The 27474-nt window shown below is 36.5% G+C and overlaps 1 protein-coding gene across 1 annotated transcript in view; it reads left to right on the forward strand.

Moving 5' to 3' along the window:
• The first annotated feature begins 775 nt into the window (after positions 1–775).
• Positions 776–27474, forward strand: part of CNTNAP4 (contactin associated protein family member 4) — a 241172-nt gene continuing 214473 nt past the window's right edge. The window contains exon 1 of the mRNA XM_054186786.1: positions 776–941. Within this exon, the coding sequence (XP_054042761.1) occupies positions 857–941 (85 nt within the window). The 5' untranslated portion in view covers positions 776–856. The remainder of the gene's footprint in view (positions 942–27474) is intronic.

Here is a 27474-nt window from a genome sequence, read left to right on the forward strand (position 1 = left end):
TGGGGGATAGAGTTCTTTGGGAAAGTTTGGCTCAATCATATGTTTATATTATAAGTGTTTCCTCTTAGGTGTTCAGAATGTAATCCTTTAATGTCATTATTAATAGCAATAAACCCAACCAGAGACATTCATGGCGTGTTTTTCTGAGGGGCAGGTGATCATTTGGTCCTATGCTCACTTCATAAGTAAAGACAGGCAGCTCTTTTTACTTGTAAGCTTAGATTCTCTACTACAGGCAAAATGTGTTCATTCAAAAAAATGCAGATCTTGTAATGCTTTTGCAGCTGCACGTAGAAAAAATTGCAACACAAAAAACACAAGGAATGGCAGCACGCACAGTTAATGCTCCCCTCTTCCCCACCCCCACCCCAAAAAAAAGAAAAAAAAGGACAACTGGCCAGGGCGCAACTGGCCAGGGCGAGCACCCGGCAAGTAGTTGTGCCTCAGTGCTCATGTGCTGGCTGCTCTTGTCTTATTGTCTGGCTTCCACCAGAGACCCACATTTCCTACCTGTCACCACCAGGGGTTTTCAGGACGCGCGGCGAGCGTGAGGCTGTAGTCAGCGAGCGGTGCAGGGGAGTCTGGCAGTTTAGCCCTGAGTGATTCTGTGAAATTGGAGGAGAAATTCTCGCTGCTGCTCTTCAGGGATTGCTGTTAGAGGAAGAAGCAGATTTGGAGGTGTGTGTGCCTGTGTGAGGAGATGCGGAGTGCATTTGATTGAGGTGTCTAGTCACTGGGAAGCACTGCGAGAAGAGAGGCAGAGAGAAGCCGTGAGAAGAGGCAGAAGCAGGACTGAAGTACAGAGCAGCTGTTTCCTAATACTCGGATTCTTTTGGTTGCCTCAGTGAATGTGAACATGGATTCTGTCACTGAAATCTTCTCGAAGCTGCTGTTTCTCCTATCTGTGCATAACTGGCACACGGCAGTGGCAGGGAATAAATGTAAGTATTGCATATGATTTGAAACTCAATTCGGAGTGCTTTGTAAACTTCTGGGATATTTTATTTGCATTTAGAATTAATACTATTTTGGAGACAAATGCTTACTGCTTTGAAATTGTGACAGCAAGTTGCTGGGATGAAAATGTTCTAAAATCCTTCAGTAGATTTTTGCCATGACTCTATGTACAGAATATTGTTAAAGCTTGCAGCCTAAGAGTATCTGAAAGCAGCATTTTACTAAGGGATGCATGTTCAGCCCCATTTTCATTTTTGTGTTCTGTTTGTAAGTGCAGTATTTTCCAAGGAATTTTGCCTTACGTGGAAATTACTAGCAGATTTCTGTTGTGTACTGTACCAGCTTGGTTTTTAGCAATTTATAATTTTCACACCTGGTATCTGCATCTCCTGAATTAAGCCTACACTTAAATAACTCTGATGATTGACATTACTGTGCAGTTCAAGAGCAGTACAAATACAACAAGATAAAATGTGTATAGCAAGATTTTATGGTCTCTGCATTGATTGCTTAAGGATTATTGTTCGTGCATGACTAAAGAAGAGAACACTATCAGCTCCAGCAGAAAGTTTTTTTTAAAAAATGAGTAATTCATAGTTAGCCAGTAGGATGGTATTGCAAAATAAAGACAGTGATTACATTTTTAAAAACAATCTGCCCTCTAGGAGGCAAATCTGTGTTTTTCAGTGATGAATTAATTATTTTAAAATTAAATTAAAAAGAAAAGTAAAGGAAGAGGCTTAGCAAGAAACTCATTTTCAGGGGGGTTGTCATTCAGTAATAGTTCTGAGCTATTCTTTTTCCATTTGATTCAGCTTCATCGAGCTGAAGGATTTCATTTTGCATACATGTGTTGGAACAGTAGACTAAATGCCAGAGCATGTTTTTTCCCCTTCTTGTTGAGGCACTGGTCATGCATCACGGGAATGGGGAGGGAAGGAGCAATGCCTCTATGGGAAGAAAGTGCACGCCAAAGCACGGAGGAATGTTCAGGAATAACCTTACAGCCCAGTGGCAGGGGGCAGCTCCCTGTAAACATTTGAGCAACGGCAGAGAAGTCTGAAGTGCTGAATGAGTCTATAGCCTAGGGTTTTGCATAGGGATGGTTTGTAAACTAAACATGCTCCCATGAGACAGACGTTCACATTGCAGCACCAAGTGATCTTGTGCTGTCATTCAGTAATGGTATCTGATACTCAAGTGCATAGTGTAGCCCTAAACATGAATACTAAATTCCTCTTGTTAAACACCGTGCTGCAGTCCAGCCACAGCTTTAATTCTCTTCATCATTCTGTATTGAACAGTTTATGAATACATCCATTTTCACAAGTCCATGATAATTGAATTGCACATTAATAGCATTTGGCACTATGCACAAAACTAAATCAGTTGCATACAAGGAGGCATATTAAAACCATTGCAAAAAAGGCTTGCATCACACAGCAAAGTAGTAAAGCACTAGAGGTCACTCTTACAATTTAGGAAGCAAGGTTTCAAGAAAAGGCTCAGGCTTCTTCCCAATGCAGAATTATGAAGGATAAAACAAATCAGATGTGAAATATATTTGTACTGGCTTTCTCAAATACTTCTCAAAAACAAGCCAAACTCAATTACAGTATCAAATGACTGACCTGAATGCACAGATTTTTCCCATATAGTATTCATTAATGTATAGTATTTTTATTTATGAATAAGTCCTAACTCCTATGTCAAAACACTCGTCTGAACTGAAAAAGTAAGAACTGTCCCAATGCTACAGGAAAGGAAACTGATTATAGGAAGGGTAAATGAAATTATTGAAATTAAGAAGGAGTGAGCACTAAGATGTGAAGAAAACTTGGCCAATCTGTTGCATATTATTCCTGTTCAACATCTAATCTGGAAAAAAAGTAAAATTTTTATGTATATTACTTTGGAAGTGAACATTTGTGTGGGAGACTGTTTTAAAAGTGACAGTTTCCACTTCAAGTATCAATGTCTGAATTTGGTTAGTGCGTTAGGTTTCATAAAATGACATCAGCAGAAAAGGTTTTTCATTGTTACTGATTACAACAGATACATGCAGCAGCCATTACCTACTCACTTGAACTTAACTTTACTCCTTTCTTCTTGAGAAGTTGACCAGGAATTGAAATCCTTTTCAGTAGGTGGTTCTATTATTGGCATTAAGGTATTCAAAGACATTTACAGAACAAGTAATGCTCAGTTTTCTTGCATGAATTTTTATGGCTAGATTGTCCAATAAGTTGCCAATCATCAAAGAAAACAGTATTTTTTTTTAATTCTTCCACTAAATTAATCTATTTTTTCTTCTTTTAATTTTATGATTCTTTCTTTAATATCAAATCCTGAATATCTAAGTTGTGCTTTATCCTTCCTCAGACCAGCTGCCATTAACAAAAGACCAAAGTAAAGACCTTTACACGTCACCTTGAAGTGTCAATGCTAATGTTACTAAGTCAGTTGTATAAAGAAAATTTCTTGGATCAAAAATTGATGTGTTCAGAATTATTTCCATCTTAAAGGAATCACAGTATTCCTCTTTTGAGTAAAATGATTTTGAAGTTCTTAGTTTATCTGAAGGTGACCCTTTCATCTAGAATATGGAAGTTTATTTCTGGGGGTTTATTTTGGGTTTTTTTTTGTTTGGTTGGTTGATGGGGGTTTTTTTCTGCTGAAAAATAATGCTGATGCTTCCAACTGAGAGAGGGAATAATTACTGCTGGAAACTCAAATCTTAAAAATTCTGTAGTGATGCTATTGCATGCTTTCCTATGCTCTTTTCCTCCCAATAAATTGCACTTCCAAAGCAGCTGAAAGAACTCCTAAGTGCACAACCCTGAGTAAGTAACTGTATAAGGTCAGGTGTGGATTTTAAATGAAAGATTAAAGCAAGTTCTCCCCTTTCTTCACTGGAGTTAGGAACCATTTTTATTATACTGGGAACTGTCTCTATAGCTGTAAATCAGCAAGTTACTAAATCAGCCCTTGAGAACTTGCCAGAAATTGGTACTCTAATAGGTGCAGTCCTTTTTTTTAAACTCTCTAAAACTGAATATTGCACAAAACATAATTAAACCCTCTACATACAAGTCAACTGTGACTAAAAATTATCAAGGTTAATTTTGAGAGTGAATGGAAATACAGAGAACAAATTAAGGACTTTCCATGTAAATTCTCACCTCTTTATACCTCCTCCTTTTTGCTGACTCTCCAGTTTTACATCAGCTTTTATCAATACACGTTTTCATATTTTTACTGCAATTATAATTTTTATAAATGCAGAAAGGTTTTTTATTATTGTTACTGTTGTTATTGTTAAATATCAGGGACTGGTTGTTAATGCTACAATAGAAGACCTACTCTAAAGCTGACAGAGAATGACTGTTAATGATGCTGAAGTTTTCAAATAGACACCTGATCACATACCTTGATTATATTATCAGATGCAAGTCATTGTACAAGTAATATCCCCAGGGAAGAGATTACTTGCTACAAGGAAAATATTATCTTAATTATCTTAATTTAGAAAATAATTTCATTCTGATATTAATCATTGGTAGCAAACAGTTCTGTAGACTATTTGACAACTTTCTGGAATCTCATTAAAAATATACTAAAATGCTGTTTATCACAAAAAATTTAAATTAAAATGTAATTCTTTTACCATTAGTTTGTGGTTGATGTGAACTGTAGGAGAGGAGAAAGTAGAAACTTCCTTAATTTTCTTTTAGCGTCATTAATATTTATCTTCCATTTATTATTATCTATCTCTGCTCTGAGACAGAAATGGAGATCCCTTCAGAAATCAGGCCATTTCTAGCAATTATTTACATGAATAAAACATTATAGATATCTCTAGTATATTTTGCACATTTTTAGTACAGTAACATCAAAAGCTTGCATCAACATGAAATCTAAACCAATACCAATGGAAAAATCTATCAAACTTTACTTCAGACTTTCAAGGTTGAGAATTCACAGAAAGGCCTTGGGTTGATTGCACTGAATATAATAAACAATTTGCATCCCATTGCTCTAGACTTTCAAATTCCCATGAACATATTTGTCCCTGGGCTCAGCAGGATGGATGGAGCAAATTTGATCATGATTGATAGATCCTGGCAGACAAGTAATGACATTCTTGAAGTGGGATAGAATCAACCATAAAAAGAAAGTGTGAAGTACGTTGTCAGAGCTAGTAATAACATTTGCATTATGTGTTAGGACCTACTGTGTTTTAGTTAAGTAAAAGTTAGGAGTTCCATAGTAATCACTAACTTCTTCACATCTTGACAATTCTGCAGTCATGGCCATTCTACCTCCTTTCTTATATAATAAGTAGATGTAAGCATACATCTATGTTCATCCACAAGAAAGACAACCTTTTAAATAAGGTGTTGTATCCAGTTACCTGTGTCTCACAAAATCATACACGCTTCTATCATTGTATATGAGGTACAATGCTCAACTTTAGTATTTTTTCTGAATGCTTCTGTGCTGCAGTAGAAAACAACAAAAAGTGTGTCTCATATAAATATATCTCATAGGATATATTTTCCAGTATTCTGCTTACGGATTAATCTTCTGTAAGAACATAAAACAATTATTATTTCATAGCTTATACCAAGTTTAGACGTGAAAATATAAGTCACATCTCTCCCCCGTCCCTTCTCACCATCTCTGACTCCCCACCTCAAACAAACAAATCAAACGACACTTGAATGCTCAAGAAACATTACACGTTTCAAATATTTATTTTCTTTTCTCCCAAAATGACCCTGTACTTTGGTGCTACTTGCAAGTTTGAGAGTTTAGCGTGCAGTGTCGCACAGGATGAGAGCTGTGTTTTGTGAGAAACTTAGAACTGCTTCTCAATACTTTTATGTGTTTAGTCCTTGCTAGTTACTCTCAACTAACAAGCTGATAACAGAGGTGGAGGCAATAAGATGCATCACATTCAAAGGCCTCTTCTTTCTTGAACACGCTACACAATTTGTTAAGAAAGATAAAGAAATACCAAATACTAAAATTAGTCATGTCTGTCGGTGTACACGTTAACTTTATGTAAGAGGTTTCTCAAATGAAAAGTTAAAATTTGCTCTTCCTTCTCAGTTTTCAGTTGTTTTATGAAGAGGGAAGGAAAACCAAAACAATATTGATAACACTGATTTTACAAGTTTCTGTACAATTGCTTAGTTTTTTGCACTGTTAAATATGACTATATATAAATGTTTTGGTAGATTGATCTGATAGTTCTTGAATATAAAATACTTCTTGTAACTTACAATTTGTAACTTTGACAGTCAAGGCCTGTGCATGACTTCTAGAATAAAACTGAAAAAGAGGTATGCGTGTCTCAGTATACTGGCATGCCTTACATAAATGTCATTATGACAAATTCTGTCTCTCTAAATTTGAAAATAACATAAAATGTATAGGAGATACAATATGTTGTCACAACGAAAATGGATTTGCTTTATTTTTTTTCAAAAAATTATGCAGATTTAATGCTAGGGTTTAACCAGTTACGGTTAACAGAAATTTTAGCTCTGAAGTGTCTTACACTTATGTATTTAATCATGTTTACTTATCTGTTGTGTGTTTGAGTTTTATATATGTGCAAATACAGCATTGCAGACTAATGTTTGTCAAAGGAATACTCTATAGGTCTCCCTCCATCAGTTGAAACCTATGCCAGTAACCTTGAGTTAAATCTGTGAAATGAAGAGGAGGACTGGTGTCCAATTATTTTTATTTTCAGAAGACAGTTCTCAGTGTTTAATACAAATTTTTGGTAAGGAAAATCTAATGTGGACTGGAAGGTAAAAATGATGTAGTTTATATTCTACTAAATAGGTATTTTCAGTGCAATAATTTGAAAAGTGATTGAAATCCTGGAAACTTCTGTCATGTTAAATAGATTAAAATTCATAACTACAGATTTATTATTTAAATAACATACTCAGTTAATGGACTAGCGAAGAAAATTACCTCTAGGGTTTTAAATCTCAATGGATAAAGAAAAATATGGTTAGGAAATCTATCCATCTGGGTAGCGGGTCTAATTACTTTTTTATTAAGTAGATCTCATTATTTGGTTGTGCTCAAGAATAAGCTATAGCTTGGGTTTTTTGGCTGTTGGAGTGCCTATTTGTTTCTATAACAATCTTTTAGCAATTAACGTATTTACAAATGTGGTCTTGAGGGAACATTAGATTAGAAACAGCATGTTGGAATATTTGAATTTATTCTTATTACTTAATATCATTCTTTATTCAGTTGATTGCTGAAAAAGATCTTGTTCTTTTCCAGGCATTTATTTGTTCATCTTTAAATCTAAGTAGAAAGTGTTACAAAATACAATTTTGTAAAGATTTTTCCCAATTACTTTTAAAATTTGCCACCAGAAATCCCCAGCTGCATCCAGTTAACCTGTTCAGAGTTATTGCCAAAAGGTACTTTTAAAGAAAATTATAAACAACAAAAGTCTTGTAAAATATGTGGTTAAACAGGGTACAAAAATATTACTCGTTATATGCCATATAACCTAATAAACAACCTCACTAGGAGAGCAAACGGAATAAGTTATTATTAGAGACCGTAGAGAGTAGAGGCTTTGAACACGTCAGCAAGAGTGAGACCTTCAGAGGGTAACACACAATACAAAATTGATGCTGTGGACAGGCTGAGTTGCATACAGGGAGCCCGAAAAACTTTGGTTAGTTGACCTGTAACATTGTGCTGTGTCCTCTGTTACGTTAGACTGGATATGCTCAACATGGACATTCTGTAATTATCTAAAAGTTTTAAGAGGAGGAGACAGGAAAGCTTTTTCTTCACAATTATGAATTATAGCACTGGTCATATGATGTTTACCGCTATGCAGTATTAATAAAAAAATACTAATTTGAAGATGGAAGACATTTTGAATTAGAAATAACTATATAGGAGCTGCAGAAGGGACATTTTTCCTGAATTTTCACTGCTTCATTTATTAGCAGGTATGACATACTTTTGAGATATGTGATAAACTCTGATGGCTTTTGCAGAGACAAGAAAATTGAGATTTATTGGTGTAAAATTAAAAATCTGAAACTTGGGTGTTTGCTTCTGAGCTGCCTAAGTCCCTTTTTAGTCATATGAGAGAAGAACTAGTTCTTACAGGAAGAAGTCATGCAGAAGATGGAAGGAAGAAATTGAATGCAGAGTTAGTTATCTAGTAGAAGGTGATTTGCAGTGTAGAAGTTCCATTTGTCTCATCACTGATTATGACTGAGTCTAGATAACTAAGTCAGCTGTAGGCTTTGTAGAGATCAAAATTTACATGAGGCATTTCCGTTCCATCAAAATTTCCTACTCTAAATGCAAGTTAGAAAAAGTACAGCAAACCTTACTGACTGCCTGGTACATCAATCACCAGCTATACTCAATATATATTTGTGTTTGATGTTGAAGTTCCCAGAGCCTCCCTTGTCTGTGTTTGGTAAGTGGGTTCTTCTTGATTTTCCAAGGGTGAGGCTGAGCTATTGATAGCCCTAGACAAAATATAGGGACTAAGTGAGAAGCTGGAAATGTCCTACCAGTGAAAGTGTCTGTCACTCCTGAAAGGATGAAATATACAGGTATTTTGACTATATATAATGTTCTGATAAACTGAAAATTTCATTAACTTAAATAACCCAGAATTGCCTTTTCTACCCACCTGAGACAGTCTGATATATCTGTCCCTTTGACAAACCATGATTATAGCTCCATTTTAACCCCAGTCTTGTCAAAGCATGGGAGGGTTTTGCTTCTAAAGAAAGCATAGAGTGAAAAGAGACTGTTACGAACAAAATCAGCAGAATACTAAAGCATTTTTTTTTCATAAAGCAGTAATAAAACAGATAAAAGTATCTTGGTACTTTTATGGTTACTTTAAAGCCTTTTTACTATCCAGCATCTAAAGATGGTTATAGACTGACTGTTATATAGGATAGGAAGCACTTTTATGCTCCAAGCCAGCAAACTATGGCTCTCACTGTAACTTCTTTTCCTGATGAATGATCGGATGGACTACTGTGCAGCAGTCTAGTTTGCAATAGTTTTGTAATCATGGTGTGACTTACTTACCATTCTTTTTTTAAGAAAAATGCAATCTTTAGTAACTAAGATTTTTATTTTTTTTAAAATCCGTGAAAAACAACATTGAGTCTCGATGTCTTTATGCAACTAAAGCTCCTCAGGAAATCAATGGGAGCTTTGCCTAAATAAATATTGAATAAAAGCTTTAGAAAGAATGAGCTGAATATTCATTCAACAGTGATACACTGCATAGTTTGAATATAACTGGTCTCTTTATTTCCTTTCTATGTATCAGTCTTTTCATTTTGCCGTGTTTGGAGGACTCAGATACAGAACGGTGTAACAAACAAGAATTACTCATTTGTCCTAGTCGACAAAAAATGAGGAGAAAAAGACATTTGGAATTTTAGCTAGTTTCTGTGGTTAGGGGATTTATATGCCTGCAGTGAAAAAACTACTGCTCTGTTTTTCTGAGCCAATGGTAACATATTTTTTTAAAAACCATCAAGATGATTGATTTTAATTTTCAAGGGTGAAATATCCCCTTAATACTTTCAGGAATGTCTGAATGCAGCGAAGCACACTGGAGGCTGCTGAGCTCTGCCCTCCAACTGACAAGGTGCGTTGCAGTAACTCTTAGTTTTATCAGCCTGAATGTGACATTTGTAGGGCTGTTTTCCAGTTGCACCATGCTAGCGCGCTCTGGAGCTTCACTGTACCCTGCAGTGGTTACGTTTCTGTCCTCAAGCAAAGTGTCTCAGAGTCTGCTTGTCCACAGAGTAGACATGTCCTCCAGTAATTAAGGCTGAGAACAGATCTCTCAGAAAAAGGAGACATCATCATAAAACTTGTTTGCAAATAGTAACCCATGATTTTAGCGTGTTTACTCTTACATAAAACACATATGTAAATGTATGTGTGTATTTCCCCATAAAATAGGAGAAACAGAGGCACGGTGGTTTGTAGTCTCATTTCCTGATGTACTTTTGGAGTGATGGTATGACAGTGATGAGCCTGGCACAAGAAAAGGACTATGACAGGGTTTGGCTCATGGCACAGTGCTGTAAAAAGGGTATTCTGACTAGAGTAAGTAATTAATTAAAATGAAATACAGATAGAATTCAATGATAGATGAATCAGCCACCAAACCTTTGTTTGTATTTGATAGCCCCACTGTTACTCTAAGAGACTATCAATGTACGTTTTTCATGTGGGTGAAACTTACAGTGCCTATAGCAATAAATACGTGTAAAACTCTCACATGTCCTAGGCACAGGTGACAGGTTAAAGGTAACTATAGCACTCTCCTGAAGAAGCCTTTAAGATATGTTAGGAAATGTGTAAGTTCCTTTTACAGAAAATAACCTTTTGCCATCTACGCCTTGTCTATTGTTAATGTGTTTTGGGTCATGTTGACTTCTTTCTCTTTTTTCATTTTCCTTCCCAAGGGCTCAAAAAAACTCATCTGTACTCAACTGTAAACTTGTTTTGACTTCTGTGAACTGTGATTATCTCACAGATCATTCTTATGCTGTATAGCTGTGTTTTGCTGTGCCCTGATTCATTCTCCTTGGACAGGAAAAGAAAGAATTTAAGAGATAGGGACTGGGGAAAAACATGATTTATATGCAAGTGCCAAACTGCACATTTTTGTGCCATCTGCAATGAAGGGTTGTTATTTTGGAACCCTTTGCAAAATGTCTACATCTATATGCTAGCTTGCTGTAGCCCAGAAGTAGTAGGTATGCAGTCACATTGCCCCAAATTTTGAGCAATAGCTAAGGGATGAATTCACAGTTATGATGAACTTGATCTCTGTTATCATTAGGATACTGTGGTAGAAAGTAAGCCTTTTTTCACCATCATGTATCTTTTTTTTTGGGGGGGTGGGGGGGGGGCGGGTAGGGGGGAGGAGAATCTACCATGGCAAAGATTGCTTTCCTTCTTCAATCTCTGCAGCGACTACTTAGAAATTTGACAACATTTTTTTTCTTGTGAAGGGTGGTAATCTGTAGATATTCTACGTAGGGACAGACTGAGAAATTCTGACAATTCTCTGATCTAACTTTCACCTGGAGTAAAGTGTGTAGTGTGATGAAGGTGCTGAAGGGGGTAGTTTCTGTTTTGATGTTTCTAATATATTTTTGTAATGTCTCAGTGCATATGTTTCTAAGATGCTGCCACAGGTGCTGAAAATGTATGTTGAGTGGAATCGAATTATGTCAAATTTCAGTGCATGGTTCTGCATACTTAAACATTATAGATTGAATGGCATGATGCAAAAATCTACCAGTGACCTAGTATCACTAAACTGATAGTATGATGGATCACAATGGCTCACTTAGGAAATGCTCATTATAATGTTCATATTTACGTTTGCTTTTACAGTTATTTATAGTTATTTGTATCCAGATCTTGTTGAATGCTTTATCAGCAGATACATTTTTTAATGAGATTACTTTCAACCTGTGTTATTGTTTGATAATAGCAGAGTTGTTATGATTTACTTATGCCATATATATTTAATTATTTATATTATTTTTGTGGCTTTAATTAATGTAGGAGTACATTTGGAAAACAACATCTTAAGTTGGATATGACTCCTTTTCTCAGTCATTGAAGCTGGATAACATAAAATAATCTTAACCCAAACTCATTAGAGTTTTGAAATGTTCCTGTGATTCTTACTTTCCTACCCTGCTGCTTGCCAGTAGAGAAGTATGTGTAGGAGAAAGTGATGGTGAAGAAGGAGTTCCTCTGACTTTGGAACCCTACTGCGCAAACCATGTTAGAACCACACTTGCAGTAATGGACAGTTTCAGTCACAAAATCAGGTATTATTTAGTGCAAAACCCTTTTTCAGAATAGAACACTGTAAAATACTCAAATGTTTCTTAAACTGTAATCTGTCATAAAACAGTGCCAGGTAAATGAGTGGTAAATGGCAGTGGGTGGTAAGCACTCAGTATGTTACCCACTTGGAATATAAATTAAGTGTATATATATATATATATATAAAAAATATATAAGTATATATAATATTAAAGTATCCTTTAATGTCTGCCTAAAAGTATTTAGAAGATACTATTCACTTAAATTTCTTCTAATCAAATAATTCATTGTCATTTTTTACTCAATTAATGCTTGTCATCATAAGAGAGGAAATCATATGCCGGATAAGAGAATACTATCTGTATTAGAACGTGGACTTTGTCAAGAAGGAGGAATTGTGTTATTCCTTCACACTGAACAGAGATTTTATTTTCAAAGCCTAACTGTAAGACTCAGAAGAAAATCAGACATGTAAGTAGTGTTTTTCTACTGTTTAAACTACTGTTGGGGAAATCTTATTGTACCCCTTAAGGCAAATTAAAAATCATAGAATCATGGAATTATAGAATGTGTTGGGTTGGAAGGGACCTTTAAAAGTCGCCTAGTCCAACCCCCCTGCAATAAGCAGGGACATCTTTAACTAGATCAGGTTGCTCAGAGCCTCATCAAGCCTGGCCTTGAATGTCTCCAGGGATGGGGCCTCCACCACCTCTCTGGGCAACCTGTTCCAGTGTCTCACCTCGCTCATTGTAAAGAACTTCTTCCTAATCCTAATGTCTAATGTAAACCTACCTTGCTGTAGTTTAAAACCATTGCCCCTCATCCTATTGCTGCATGCCCTTACAAACAGTCCGTCCCCAACTTTCTTGTAGGCCCCCTTCAGGTACTGGAAGGCCGTTACAAGGTCTTCCCGGAGCCTTCTCTTCTCCAGGTTGAACAACCCCAACTCTCTCAGCCTGTCTTCAGAGGAGAGGTGCTCCAGCCCTTTGATCATCTTCATGGCCCTCCTCTGGACCCTCTCCATCAGGTCAATGTCCTTCTTGTGCTGAGGGTTCCAGAGCTGGACCCAGTACTCCAGGTGGGGTCTCATGAGAGCAGAGTAGAGGAGAAGAGTGACCTCTCTGGATCTGCTGGCCGCAGTTCTTTTGATGCAGCCCAGGATGCAATCGCCTTCTGGGCTGCAAGCACACATTGTTGGCTCATGTCCAGCTTTTCATCCACGTGTACCCCCAAGTCCTTTTCTGCAGGGCTGGTCTCTATCACATCATCCCCCAGCCTGTATTGATAATGAGGATTGTCCTGACCTAAGTGCAGGACGTTGCACTTGGCCTTGTTGAACTTCATGAGGTTTGCTGAGGCCCACCTCTCTAGCTTGTCCAGGTCCCTCTGGATGACATCCCGTTCCTCTGGCATGTTGACCGCACCACTCAGCTTAGTGTTGTCAGCAGAGTTGCTGAGGGTGCACTTGATCCCACTGTGTATATCATTGATCAAGATATTGAACAGCACCGGTCCTAGTATGGATCCCTGAGGGACACCAGTTGTCACCCCTCTCCATCTGGACAAGAGCCATTGACCACTACCCTCTGGATGCGACCATGCTGCCAGTTCTTTATCCACCGAATGGTCCACCCATCAAATCCGTATCTCTCCAACTTAGAGAGAAGGGTGTTGTGGGGGACTGTGTCAATGGCTTTGCAGAAGTCCCAATAGATGATATCAGTTGCTCTTGTCCACTGCTGCAGTCACTCCATTGTAGAAAGCCACCAGGTTGGTCAGGCAGGACTTGCCCCTGGTGAAGCCATGCTGGCTGTCTCGAATCACCTCCCTGTCTTCCATGTGCCTTAGCATAGCTTCTAGGAGGATCTGTTCCATGATCTTTCCAGGCATAGAGCATGTTTGTGCTTAAATGACCATGAAGGAAAGGCTGTGGATGTTGGTTAACTGGACTTTAGTAAGGCCTTTGATACAGTTTCCCACAGCAGCCTCCTGGAGAAACTGGCTGCCCATGGCTTGGACAGGAGTACTCTTCACTGGGTTAAAAACTGGCTGGAGGGCCGGGCCCAGAGAGTGGTGGTGAATGGAGTTAAATCCAATTGGCAGCCAGGCACGAGTGGTATTGCCCAGGGCTCTATGTTGGTGCCAGTTCTCTTTAATATCTTTTTCAAAGATCTGGACAAGGGGATTGAGCGCACCCTCAGTAAGTTTGCAGATGGCACCAAGTTAAGTGAGAGTGTCGACCTGCTTGGTAGTAGAAAGGCTTTGGAGAGGGATCTGGACAGACTGGATCAATGAGCTGAGGCCAATGGTATGAGGTTCAACAAGGCCAAGTGCTGGGTCCTACACTTGGTTCAGAATAACCCCATGCAGTACTACAAGCCTGGGGAAGAGTGGCTGGAGAGCTGCCTGGCAGAAAAGGACCTGGGGGTGCTGGGCAAGTGAGTATGAGTCGGCACTGTGCCCAGGTGGCCAAGAAGGCCAACAGCATCCTGGCCTGTATCAGGAACAGTGTGGTGAGTAGGACTAGGGAAGTGATCGTTACCCTGTACTTGGCACTGGTGAGGCCCCAGCTTGAGTACTGTGTCCAGTTTTGGGCCCCTCACTACGAAAAAAGACATTAAGGTGCTGAAGCATGTCCAGAGAAGGGCAATGAAGTTGGTGAAGGGTCTGGAGAATAGGTCTTATGAGGAGTGTCTGAAGGAGCTGGGATTGTTTAGCCTAGAGAAAAGGGGGCTGAGGGGAGACCTTATCACTCTCTACAACCACCTGAAAGGAGATTGTAGAGAGATGGGGATTGGTCTCTTCTCCCAAGTAACAGGCAATAGGACAAGAGGAAATGGCCTCAAGTTGTGCCAGAGGAGGTTTAGACTGGATATTAGGAAAAATTTTTACACTGAAAGGGTTATTAAGCATTAGAATAGGCTGACCAGGGAAGTGGTTGCGGCACCATCCCTGGAGGTATTTAAAAGATGCGTAGACGTAGTGCTTAGAGATATGGTTTAGTGATGCTTTTTGTCAGAGTTAGGTTGGTGGTTGGACTAGATGATCTGAGAGGTCCCTTCCAACCTAGGCAATTCTGTGATTCTATGAAATATAAAAAACAATAATAAATTAATGACAATGCATGGAGCAGAATCCTCCTGCAATAAGTGGTTCTATAAGGAGTCTACAAAGATGCCTCACAAGCAGATGCGTTATATACACTTGCCGCAGCACCAATCCTGTGAGTGGTTGCATAGCGTACCTCAATCCTGCCCTTGGGTCTATCCCTCAGCTCAGTCTACTGTCCAAAGGTGGCCCTTGAGGCTTGCTGGTATTCCAGGAGGGCTACAAGACAACTGGGAGTCATTCTGTCTCTAGCATTCTTGCTCACAGCCTGTTTAACCCCTTCTGCAGTTGGGCCTTCTTGCCCTCCATGCCAGATCATTTCTTGGCCACAAATTTACCACTGCTGAGCTGTTACAATTTGAATTTCCCCTTCACTACATTTTTACTTGTGTAGGTTCTTAAATATATTTTTTTTAAGTTATACTTGAGAAGTCTGATTTTGTGGCTCGTATGTTAAAATAGAATTTCGAGCAGACTGACATATAATACCATTGTTGAAGGTCTAGACTGTGGACATCTGTGGGCAGAACACGGATATCCATGTCTTAGTCTGTTATGTTTTCTAAACAAAATTTAAAGTAAGGAATGATGCCTAGCCAAAATTTTTAAAGGATTTGAAGACTCATTAATTTCCTTATAAATATTTACTCTTTCTTAAGGTGCACAAAATGTTCATAGGAACATTATTTTTTTTGTTTGGTTTTAGTACTTAGTTTTAGTATTTTTTCAAGGGTGACGTTTCCTGTAGTATGAAAAGGTGTAACGTGGTTAATCAAAGGCTTGCAGATCCAGTGTTCTGTCAGTGACACAGTATTTTGTAAACTCCCTCCATTCCCTTTTGCAGGCATCAGAAATTCAGATGCCAGACTGTTTCTTTTTACTGTGGCCTCAGTGTTTTCCCTGGCAAGTTTTCCAAGAGTTGGAATTATCTCTATTCCTGACACGTGGTTTGGCTGCCAAACTGGCCTTGGCTACTCTGCTCTTTACTTTTTCTTACTGAGAAATGTGGAGTTTTCGTAGTGATATGAGTAGATGGAGATAGATGCTTTGAGCTTGGAATTCTTGCATGTACTTAAATATTTGAACCAACAACTCGTAAAAAAGGGAAGAACCTAATAGACCTTTAAAATGTGTACTGCTGATAGCACATCTGTAGCACACCATCTTCTGTGCTTGCAAGTGGGTTTAATCACAAAGGTTGGTTGTGCGTGTCAACACTCTTCGCATGTACAGTGTTGCTAGCTTGCATAGTTTTTATGCTGTCTTCTGGTATCATACACCACCTGTGAAACTCCAGTATTCAAACAATTCCACAAAATGAAAGCTTTGTAATGATTTTTTTTTAAGATCTAATCTTTGTGATTGTGAAACAGGGAATAAAAACATTTAATGGGTTATGTTAGTGAGGGCATGAATACTCTGCAGGCAGCTGTCAAGGATTTTAAGTGTGGGTCCCATACTGGGCTTCCAGTCCTGGTTATCAAAGGAAGGAGTTCAGCAGGAACCTAGCTGACATCAGCACCTGTAAAAAAACAAGACCTTTTAAATATATTGACTGATTTTTTCCCTTGTTTTGAGTCCCAGAGTGCTTATGCATCTTAGCTATTTTTGATTTTTGATTTGAGAAGTGATTGTAATGTCAGGTAACTTCTGTCCTTATTGCACAAAATCTGTGGGGGAAAAAAAACCAAAACAAACCCAAAAGCAAAACTGAAAGAAGAGAGAACTATTTATCATTTAATTCTCATGAGTTAAACTTCATAATATTTTTATGAATAATATCAATGAATTCTTTAGGCTGTCAAGATGGCACCTGTAACTGTGTACTTGCAAATCAAGATGTAAAAAATTACTTTGCATACAGGTGGGGGGGTTGTGATTGTTTTATAATCATTTTTATTGTTTTATAATAATCTTTAAATTGATTTTAATGAAAATGTACAGCATATGTTTGCATCTTTTTAATGTGCTTCACACAGCAGAGCTCTCTTTCACCTCTGTTTTGTGCTCAGTTTTTACATGGTTTTCCTATTGATGTTCACGGGTAGTTGCATACATGAATTTAATACAGGACACAAGCAGTTTAATTGCAGATACCAATGCAGAGCCTGCCTAAGGACGATATGGAAAAGATCTATTTTTCCTCTTCTGAGAAAGTTTTAGAGTTAATTTTGATACACATTCAGAGAAAAAGTACAAATGCAGAACATCTGCACAAACATTTTCTGGGTGATTTTTGGATCACTCATTCACAGCTACTGTGTGTTGAGCTCACATCTGTAAGAAGTGATGCATTTCCAAATGACAGAAAGCTTATTTTTAATGCCTCTTTCTCTCTCATTGGTAGTAGTTTTGACCATTTCTTGGTTCTTTTATATTACACTACTGAAAAGAGCCTCCCCACTTTTTTTTTTTTTTAGTGAAAACACTGGATTGTGTCAAAAGAGGAGACAAACAATTATGACAGTTAGAAAAGGGCTGATTTTTATTAAGACTTCTAGTGGCAATTTGTGTTCTCTTTATTAGATTGGTAGATTCCATTTACAGGATCCAGCAGTAGTCCAGATAGAGAGCATTCCTGATTGGTCTCTGTGGGATTTTCTGAGAACAGAGTATCCTGCCACTGCATGCCTTCTGTAGGTAGCAGGCTACAAAAGCTAGCAAAGCTATGTCAACAGCCAAATGTTAGAGTTTTTTTATGTGTATGTGGGTATGTGCTTCACAACACTTAAAATGTTTCTGTTTTTAGGAAGAATATCCACATTCTGTCAGTTCCTTCTGGTTTAATTATATTGGCATAATTATAACAGAAACAGATATCATAGAGTTATGAACTTTGCACTGTGCCTTGTCTTAAAGTTTTTCACATTGACTATAAGCTTTCAAAAAAACATGGTAAGTCCTTTTTATAGAACTCATCTCAGGTCTGCCTTTATGTTTTGGAGAAACTGATTGGACATTCCTGATTATGCAAGTGCATATGGCACATGTAGCATAACTGGTTCCCTTCCTCTGTCCATTTGCAGTGCCTTTGCCTCAGCAGAGAGTTTCTTGTGAAGTTGTTATGTAGATTACAGTTCTGCTGTATGTACCACAACAGCAGGTGATACTGTACAATTGCTTTTTGACCATGTGGTACAACTTCAAGGGTCCAGCTTCAAGGGTCCATTCATTTCAAAACCTCATCTTGATATTTATGTATTTCATAGTGCCATATTCAGTCAAAACCCCCAAAACAGAGCTGCTTCCATCACCACCCCAACCTGCCCCCTGCCATCAGTTTAAGTTATTGATCTAATAGCAAGAAATAAATGGTGTGATACTAGTTAGGCCCTGCCTTGAAGCGAAAACTGATGGAGAATACATTGCTAATTAGGGCAGGGAGCATTCATTGGAATGACAAGATGGGCTTTATTTTAATACCAGATAAATTTGTTAAGCAGTAATGAAATGCAATGTTTTTCTAGGCACTGTGCTATGTTAGGAGATCATTCCATTTGTTTTCTATAAAGGTGAATCACATTTCTTTAAGCAGGCCAACAAAATAAGGCATATAGCAAACCCTTTGTCTTTGCAGTGATATGTACAAGTATGTATGGAAATGTGAGGAGGCTGTGCTAAATACAAATGTCCAGCAAGAGATTTGCTTTCCATCAGCATGCAAAGACTGCTCTCACTGAAAAAGGTGAAGAAAGACTTGAGAAGCTAGGGCCAAGAGGAAAATGAATGAATTCTGTCAGACAATGCCTACTTTCAGAAAAAGGAGCACATACTTATGATATCTGCAGTACCTTTGATGTTTCAATGTTTGCCAATATCATCTTCAGCCTAAAATGATCCTTTTATTTAGGGCTTGAGTAAACAGAACAGTAGAAGCTCATTCAAAGTTTTCTTTCTACTGAAAAATTGACATACTGATAAGAGGTGTGATAATTTAGTTAACGAAGTCAGATCTCTGTGGGCTGGTCTCATAACTATGACGACATAACTAAGATGGCAGTCTTTCTTATTGAAAAAAGAGTTACAGGGCTGCAAGATCTATTCTACAAGTAAATTGAAAATTAAATTACGCCTCAAAGGCCTTATGAATTCTTTTAAAACAATTAAAGAATGTGGTGTTTATAAGGATTCTTTTCGAAGATTACTTTTATGTAGTGATTTCAGCTCTATTAAAACATGAGGGGAGTGTAATAAAGACATTTTTCCCTTCTTCTTTTTCTGTCTCTCTTTGATAGATATCATCATAATTTTACAATATTTTACTCCAGGAATAAGTGGAAAGGTAGGATCCTTGTGCATTACCTGTGTTTTTCATTGTTTCAGGTAGCAGCCTGATTAGCTTTATTTATGTTATACTCACATAACTATGATAGTATTAACAATCTAAATAAAGCAGGAACGTGTCAGGCTGATTATCCATATGTCCATCCAATATCTGTCAATGGACCACAATTATAGTGCACTTGCAAAATTTCAATAATCATTTGGTGATCAATTTTTAAAATTTTAGATTTTCTGTTTTATAAGATGAGGCTTGACTTCATCAGTATATTTTATTGTTCAATAGAATTCTGTCATTCATCTGAGAACAAGCAACCAGTAATGCTGAATTTTGTTTTCTATCCTTCTACTTTACTCTTCTTCGTGAATGTGTAATGTAAATTGTGAAAATGACCCCTGAAAAAGGAACTTTTTCCTTTCCAGAAGTCTCGTAATCCAGAGTGAACAAAATCATGATTTATTTTCTTCTTTCTTGTCTGTCCAAATGATTGAGGGTTGTGGGTGAGATGCTACCCACTACCGCGGGCCTACAGCAAATTGTTTATATCTGTATCTTTAAGGCTGGGGCACGGATTTGTAATCCTTCATGTTGAGACAGCAGTTGAATGTGATAAATTTTAAGCATCCAGTTGCTTTTTCATATTTGTTCATACTAGTAGGTAATTTTATGTCATCTTATGACTGACTTACACACTTCAATCATGTTTATCTAATGAGCTGCTGACTTGCCCGTCAATACAGGACCTTATAGTTTCTGGTTCCGGATTTCATTCTATTTCTGTTACTCTGTCATCATCTAGTTCTTTCTTATGATATCTTGATTCTGCTCTATACTGATGACACCAAATTTTACAGGGAGATTAATGCATAAACACATCTCTTTTTTTTTTTTCATGGTCTTAATAAAATTAAAAAATGCATTGATTCCCAGACTCTTAGTTCCCATGCAGTTTGATTCTCCCCTTCTCAGTATCTCCCGTTACCATTTTCTTGTCCTTATGCAGTATGTAGCTCCTTTTCTCAAATACTTATGGATGACTAGTAATTTCCTATGCAACAATAGATAAAATCAGACACTGCTTTTCAATCTAAAAATTGCCTGCCGTAGAGAACCATAGATTACTTTGACATGATCTGCATTAGACAACCTTTGTTCCATTTGATCTAGTTTCCTATTTAGCTCCATTTCCTTAAATATTCTTTCCTTTCAAAATTGTTACAGTTTCACTTATTATTCAAGTCAGATTTAAAGATTTCTACAGGCTGCTTTGCACCCCGTCTGCCTTCCTTGCCTCCTCCATTCTGTATTTATAGTACACCGGCTATTGTCCGGTTATTCACTGTCAATTCTCCCAGGTAGATTACAGTGGTTGTTTCTGGATCTGTGGTATCTTTTATGAGGTTTTCAGAATTCAGGGATGCAGACTTTATTCTAAACAGAGCTGAGGTGTTATAATTTACTGCTATTAATTTTTTTTTTCATTGGTTCACATTATCCTCTGTCCCTTTGGTTATCAATCACACTTATATTTTGAGAGAGATTGTTACATAACTTAGTAGCTAAAATTATATTTGAGGAGGAGCAAAGAAATTTCACATTTGATATTAAATGTTTTCATACTTCTAGAAGAAATGAGATGTGTGTTACAGCAAGTAGAATCAATATCAATAAACACAGGCGCACCATACTTGTTAAACATACTGATTTGTAGAATCATGGATATAAAAGATAAACATGTACTCAGAAGTCATTCTTAAATTACATCATAAAATATGAGTGGTAATGACCAATAAATGTGTAAGTAATATGAACTTTGGAACCATTTCTGGGATTATTGCTTCTAAAAATACTTTGCATAGACTTACTTTTTTCTTTGATTTTATTATATTTTGAGGGAACAATTAAATTTAATTTTCCACTACTGGCTTTTCTTTTACCTGTTTTCTTAAGCTGATTAAATCAAGTAATATACCTGGGCTGATGCAAGTCAATAAATGGTTTGAATTTAATAAAAATACTTCAGGAAAATGAAGACCTTCACCACACAAAAATGAAAGTAGCACAGCAGTGAGTTCTGTCTAATCTCCTAAATATGTTGTGCCAACAGAAATGTTTTAGTTGTGTAGTATATTGTTTAAACACCCTTTTTTTTAAATAATTTAAAATATTACTCCCTTCAAAGTTCCCGAGTAGAGGTTTTTTTGTAATTTTCTTGATTTTGTTGTAAAAGTTATTGATCTATGCCACTCAGCCAATTAAGTACTTTTAAAATTTTACAGGGAATCATGTCAAGTGTAAAATTCGATTGTTTGTAAGTATTTGTGTTTGTATACCTTGACATAACACATACATTAATAACTGTAAATAATTACAGAAGTAGTATATAGGCATTTCTCTATATAAAACAGGGGAAAATACTATGTATGTCTCCTGCAATCCAGTTTTGAACCTCTCTCAAGCTGTATAAACTTAAAAGCAAATGATTAATTTGTGCTGCATTATAACAGTAATGTCCCATCATTTTGAATAAATACAAGCAGTTAAATGTGATGATTGTTTTATGGAAATTACTTTGGCTTATTCCCAATTTTTAGGGTACTTTTATTATGTAAATTTAAATAACTTTTAGCTAACAATTACATTAAACAACAATGTGAGTAGTATAATAGTACCTCATTAAATTAAACTAAAAAAGAATTGGCAGGGGATTATATTAAAATGTCTGTTTTATATGACATTCAGTTCTATAATGTAACTATCCTGAGATACTTTTTTATCTTGTATTCCTTTGCTGATATAGTCAGGGTAGCTGTTTCTCTGCTTGACTTAGGGTTTTGTTTGTTGGTTGTTCATTTGCATGAAGGAAAAGATTCATGTTCCATAGTAACCCAGTGCCTTCCCAACCCTGAAAAAAAATAAAGGAAGGAAGAAAGTAAACTTAATGATACTATGTAGTTGAGTTGGGGTTTTACCAACTTTCAGACTGTACATTTTTGAGACTTTTTGAAGATAAACCATACAATTTTTACTTTAACCTTAAAATGCTACAATTCCTAAAAATAACTGACCTGCTGTAGGCTTAGTTTCAGCAGAGTGCACTAAGTATTGACTACTGTCAAAAAATACTGGGAAATAAAGTGTTAGTTATCCACCTTCCATGTGTATCTCTGCTTTTCATGTTTTTTGGGTTTGGTTTTTTTGTGGGTTTTGGTTGGTTTTTGCTTTGGTTTTTTTTGTGGTTTTGGTTTGTTTTGTTTTGTTTCCTGGCAGGCTCACCATGAACTCTCCTGCTAAAGGCCAAGATTCTTAGGACTCTGTGAAATGAGGAGTATAAAACTTATTTATAGGCAGTCCAAACTTAAGCATTTTTGAAAACTCTCAATCTTGGTTTAGCTTTCTCCACCCTTGGTTTTTCCCATTAATATTTAAGACACTGTCAGTACATTCCTTTAGTTGCTACGCACACTGGTTTTATTTGTGTGTGTGCATGTGTGTGCACATATGCTATTCTCTACCATAGCAGAGAAAAAAAAAATTCTATTTATTAAACTTTGTTTCTCACATTAAAGAACAAAACTGGTGAGGAGAATGAATAACAAAGAGAAAAACTGATAGTAGGATCTGGCATGATCATAATAAAATGGATACACTCCTATGAATAAGGTTTTCTGTAAGGGCAAGGGCTGGGGAGTACCTGACTGAATTCTTTGACCCTTCAAAGACTGAGAATGTGTGCATGCAGGTATAAGTCATACTGGGGTTTGTTCCTGATTGTAGATAAATACATGAATGGAGCTGGAATAAGGAAGAGTTGGTGGAATTGAACTTCCAGTTCACTGCATGTGAAATATGCTGTGTGAATTAATTCATTTTATTTTTCTTGAGAAGGAAAACAAAATGGAAAGTGCCAGCACTAAAGAAGCCACCTTTCTATGGATTTACGTTTCACAGTGTAAGACTGAATGTATATATACCAATAAGAGATGTTTTGAGCTCCACTGTAAATAGATTTACCAGGATTTGTGATTATTTGCAGTTGATTGTGTGGATTCTCTAGTGTCTCCTAAGATGAAAGTCCATCTAGAAGCCTTGCCTGAAGGCAGGACACTAGCAGAATCCCTTTCCCTTATCATCACAAAATTTTAAGGAATTTTGTATCGTTAGAACCTCTCCTGTTCTTGAAATTTGGTTGAAATTAAGAAACAGAATGAAAAGTTGGACAACAGAATGAAGGGGAGATGAAAATAGTCATATGCAATGTATATGCATAGTTACATAATTGCTATGCCTTATTTCTTTAGGGAACCAAGTTAAACTGTATGTTTCTTTCCTCATGTACATCTTTTAAGTTCCTGGATGAATTGGGAGAAAATAATTGTCCAGTTGCATAATGCTTGGAAGACAGCCACTAAGCTTTTTCTTTGCTTCATTTACACCATCTGGTATGTCTCAGAATTTTTCTGAAGGTAAATATCTTGAAGATTTGACACACTCAAATGGCATAGTAAAGGATACTGTGAACTAAGTAGGATAGTTATTAATTTCTTTCAGTTTTGGTATACGTGTTGCATGAGAACAACATGGAAAGGATAACCTTCTGGTGCAAGTGCAGAAAAGAAAGCACTCTGCCTCTGGCATTTTGAAATACATCTGTCTGGGCAAATGTCACGAAAGGTAAACTGAACACAAAGATGGCAAGAAATCTTGCTGGCTAGTTCTGCTTCAAAGTCGATAAATAAATGTGTCTGCAATTTTTCTCTTAATTGCTGTTATTTGTTTTTCCTGTAAATATTATGGGATTTCTTTGAAGGCGAATCTTCTAAATATTGTAAAATGAGCACAGACAGTTTCTAGTTTCCTGAATATAGTCGTTCATCATCTCCATATGAGAGTGTCAGGTTTGCTACTAAAGCAGTATTAAACAACGGGTTTTGTTGTTTGTTTTTTTTTTTTTCCCCCAGCAGGCACTACTTCTTTCCCCACTTTTTTTCCCACCCTCTGAAGGCAACAGGGGAAACATGTTCTCTCTCACTGACAAATTCAATTCTAACAGACATGAATAGAAAGTTGCAGCCGCATAATTGAAATCACCATGAAAAAGAACAGATTTTAGTAGGCTGACTTCACAGGCTGATGTATTGAAAAACAGCCCTCCTGGCCCAGATGACAGGTACAGATGAAATTTACAATTGTCCTAGCAACTCAGATGGAGTTTGCCAGCTCTGCTTCAATTCCATTTCCCATGAAAATAGATGATGAATCTGACCAGAAAAAAAAAGGGGGGGGAGGGTGTGTTAGAATGATCACCTGAAATAAATTATAAATACGATGTAGGCTGACATGTCAGTTTAGGTAGTTTCCTTCGTTCATAATATATTTGCTTCATAGACAGAGAAGCCAATCAGTCTTTCCTCAGGGATCAAATTTTTGAACAGATTTATAGGTTATTTTTTCTTCTTCTTCCCCATTTTTTTTCTCTAGTCATCACAGTTTGCTCATAGTCTTTTAAGATAAAACAATGACAGTGAGCTATATATGACTTCTCCTTAGATAGATCATTCTTGGATCCAATTGGAAATTTTATTTTTTTACCTTTCTAAAATTTGAATTGTATTTCATTGAAAAAAAATCCATTGGTATTTTTTATATTAAGTATTAGAACTCAATTCATCTTGAATCAAATTCCTACTTACCGCTGAACAGAAGTATTTTAATCACATGGTTTAAAGATAATTTTTATCATTCTAAGCTGTTGTAATGTCTCTTGGTGCTCTTAGCTACATTAGAGCTTTATTTTTTTGGCTAAAGTGTATATCCTGTAATGCACTGCATTCTTCATTCTAAGTGAACATCACAGAAAAGTAATCTAATAAGAAAATCTGCCAGAAAAAAAACTCAATGTGGATATGTAAAATACTGCTCCCAGAGGATATTTTTCATTTTATTTTGAGCTGACTAGAAATTAAATATTCTAGATTCTTATTTCACAAAGATTGGGAATTATTAATTTTTTCACAGTCAGGGTGAAAAGAGATCAGCTGTACCGAGATATTCCCATTTCTTTTTTCATTCAATTTGTTAATACAATAAATACTTCTTGACATGTGTACAACAATATAGTTCAAACAGGATTTGGATGAATCCTTGTCACACAAGAATGATCAGATGTTATGATCATGTTCTGCCATTTTTATTTAATCCAATATTTATTCAATGTCACATAAAATACTAACCTGCAAAGACGATTTCATTATTTCCATTGAAGAAGACTTCTGTTGCTGAAGGCCTCTGCACCGAGAATATCACAGGCACATGTCATTTCTTATTGTAAAGGTAGCATTTGTAAACTGTTCTACCTTACACTTTATGGTGCAGATCATTCCTTCATAAGGTACTCATGGTTTTTTGGAGTATCATTTCTCTGAGGCAAACTGTCCAAAGCAGAATGCTTGCAAGAATACTGTGGCTTTTAGAAGTGGCAGTATGGCACAATTTGATTTCAGGTCAAGTTTTCACATAAAAAAAAAAAAAAAACCAAAAAAAAAACAACAAACCCAACCCAAAACTTCTGTCATTTCCTCAGGGCTCTGGAACAATCGTACATAAGTTCCTAATGGAACAATCCTACATAAGTTCCATGGGAAAAGGAAGAACAATTTTATGCTTCATTCACTTCCTAAATGCTGAGACCTTTTCATGCCTTATAAAGAAAAATGTAGATTTACCAAGAAACAATAGAAATGATGATAAACTACTATTTTTAGTCTTTTCAAGACTACAGATAGTTAACAGTATTATTGCCTTTGAGAATACTTACAGCTTTATGACAAACTCCTGTAAAGTGTATTTATAGCAGTTCTTATTTCCAAACTGAACTTTAAATGGCCTTTCTGCAGAATTAAACACTTGAGAAGTATCTCATAATATCAGTTAAAAACAAATCTCCAGTGAATAACTGATGCCATTAAATTGTATATGATTAAATAGAGTAATCGTACTGTAAATCTTAGGGGGAAATTATTAATAATAAAAATTCCCATTAAATTTTTAAAAATTAATTGCTACACATTTATGAAGTTTATAAGTCCTATTTAATTATAATACAAATTTTAGAATTGTTTTTTATGAAAAAAATAAACAGGCTTTTATAATAGAGCAATTACATCCCCAACTGAATATGAACACATTTTGCGTCCAGAAGCAACTTCAATATTTGGCTCTTAATCTTCTATTGATTTCATATATTCAAAGTTAAAATCAATAGAATCAAGAGCAGATTTCACCTGTGTGTAGCTCAAGGAAGATAAAACATAATGTAAATTATAAAAACTACTTAAACCTTTCTGATGCTTTTGGATCAATGTCTGTGACTATACTAATGCTCTAGAGGAAAATATGTCTTAAACAATCAAAGGTTTTTTTCCTGCTTTTCAGTGCTGGATGGCAGTTTGGAATTTCCACTGTTACTTGTGCATCTTGTGGTAGATTTTATCATTTTGATCTGGCAGCTTACCAAATTCGAAGTTTCTCTGAAAACTCCTCAGTGCATTTGCTTGCATGAAGAGGCTTATAGGATTGTTGTCCTGTTTGTGAGAGCATAAAATTTAGCTATTCTCTTTCATTTACCCCTACCCTTTGAAATGAAGGGAAAAGAAGGGAAACAGGGTGTAACCTATGGCAGATGACAGTATACTCTGACTATTTTTCTGCCTTGTCTTAGCCCGGTGTAGAAATAAAATTACTTTTAGATATTCTGAGGTAAACGCATTTTTTCTAGAATTAAGTGGAACCTATGAGTGGTGACGCTCATCTGAAACAAATAAAAATTTGATTCCCATATTGCATATATATACAGATGTCATACATCTTGGATTTATTGTAAAATAGAAGTAATTACAAAGAATACAAATGAACTCTTGTCTGTTTCCAGATCGTCATTATTCCAGGTTAGTACGCAGACTAATCCTAACTGTAGAGCTGACATCTTAATTTGCATGTTGTTGAAAAACAAGAGTTATGAGTAAAGAACTAAGGCAGGGAGATAACCCAGTGAATAGATTTTTCAAGCATCAGTTAACTGTATTCTTTGCATTTCCTGAAGACACTACATTGGTGACAGATGATTACTTTGGTGACAGATACTACTTTATTTGATAAGCACATACTTTTCTAGGATTTCTCCACCATCTACTGTACTTAATTTTTACTTTGTATTTCATTGTCTCAGC

Source organism: Rissa tridactyla, chromosome Z, assembly GCF_028500815.1.
Source record: "Rissa tridactyla isolate bRisTri1 chromosome Z, bRisTri1.patW.cur.20221130, whole genome shotgun sequence".
Taxonomy (NCBI): Eukaryota; Metazoa; Chordata; class Aves; order Charadriiformes; family Laridae; genus Rissa; species Rissa tridactyla.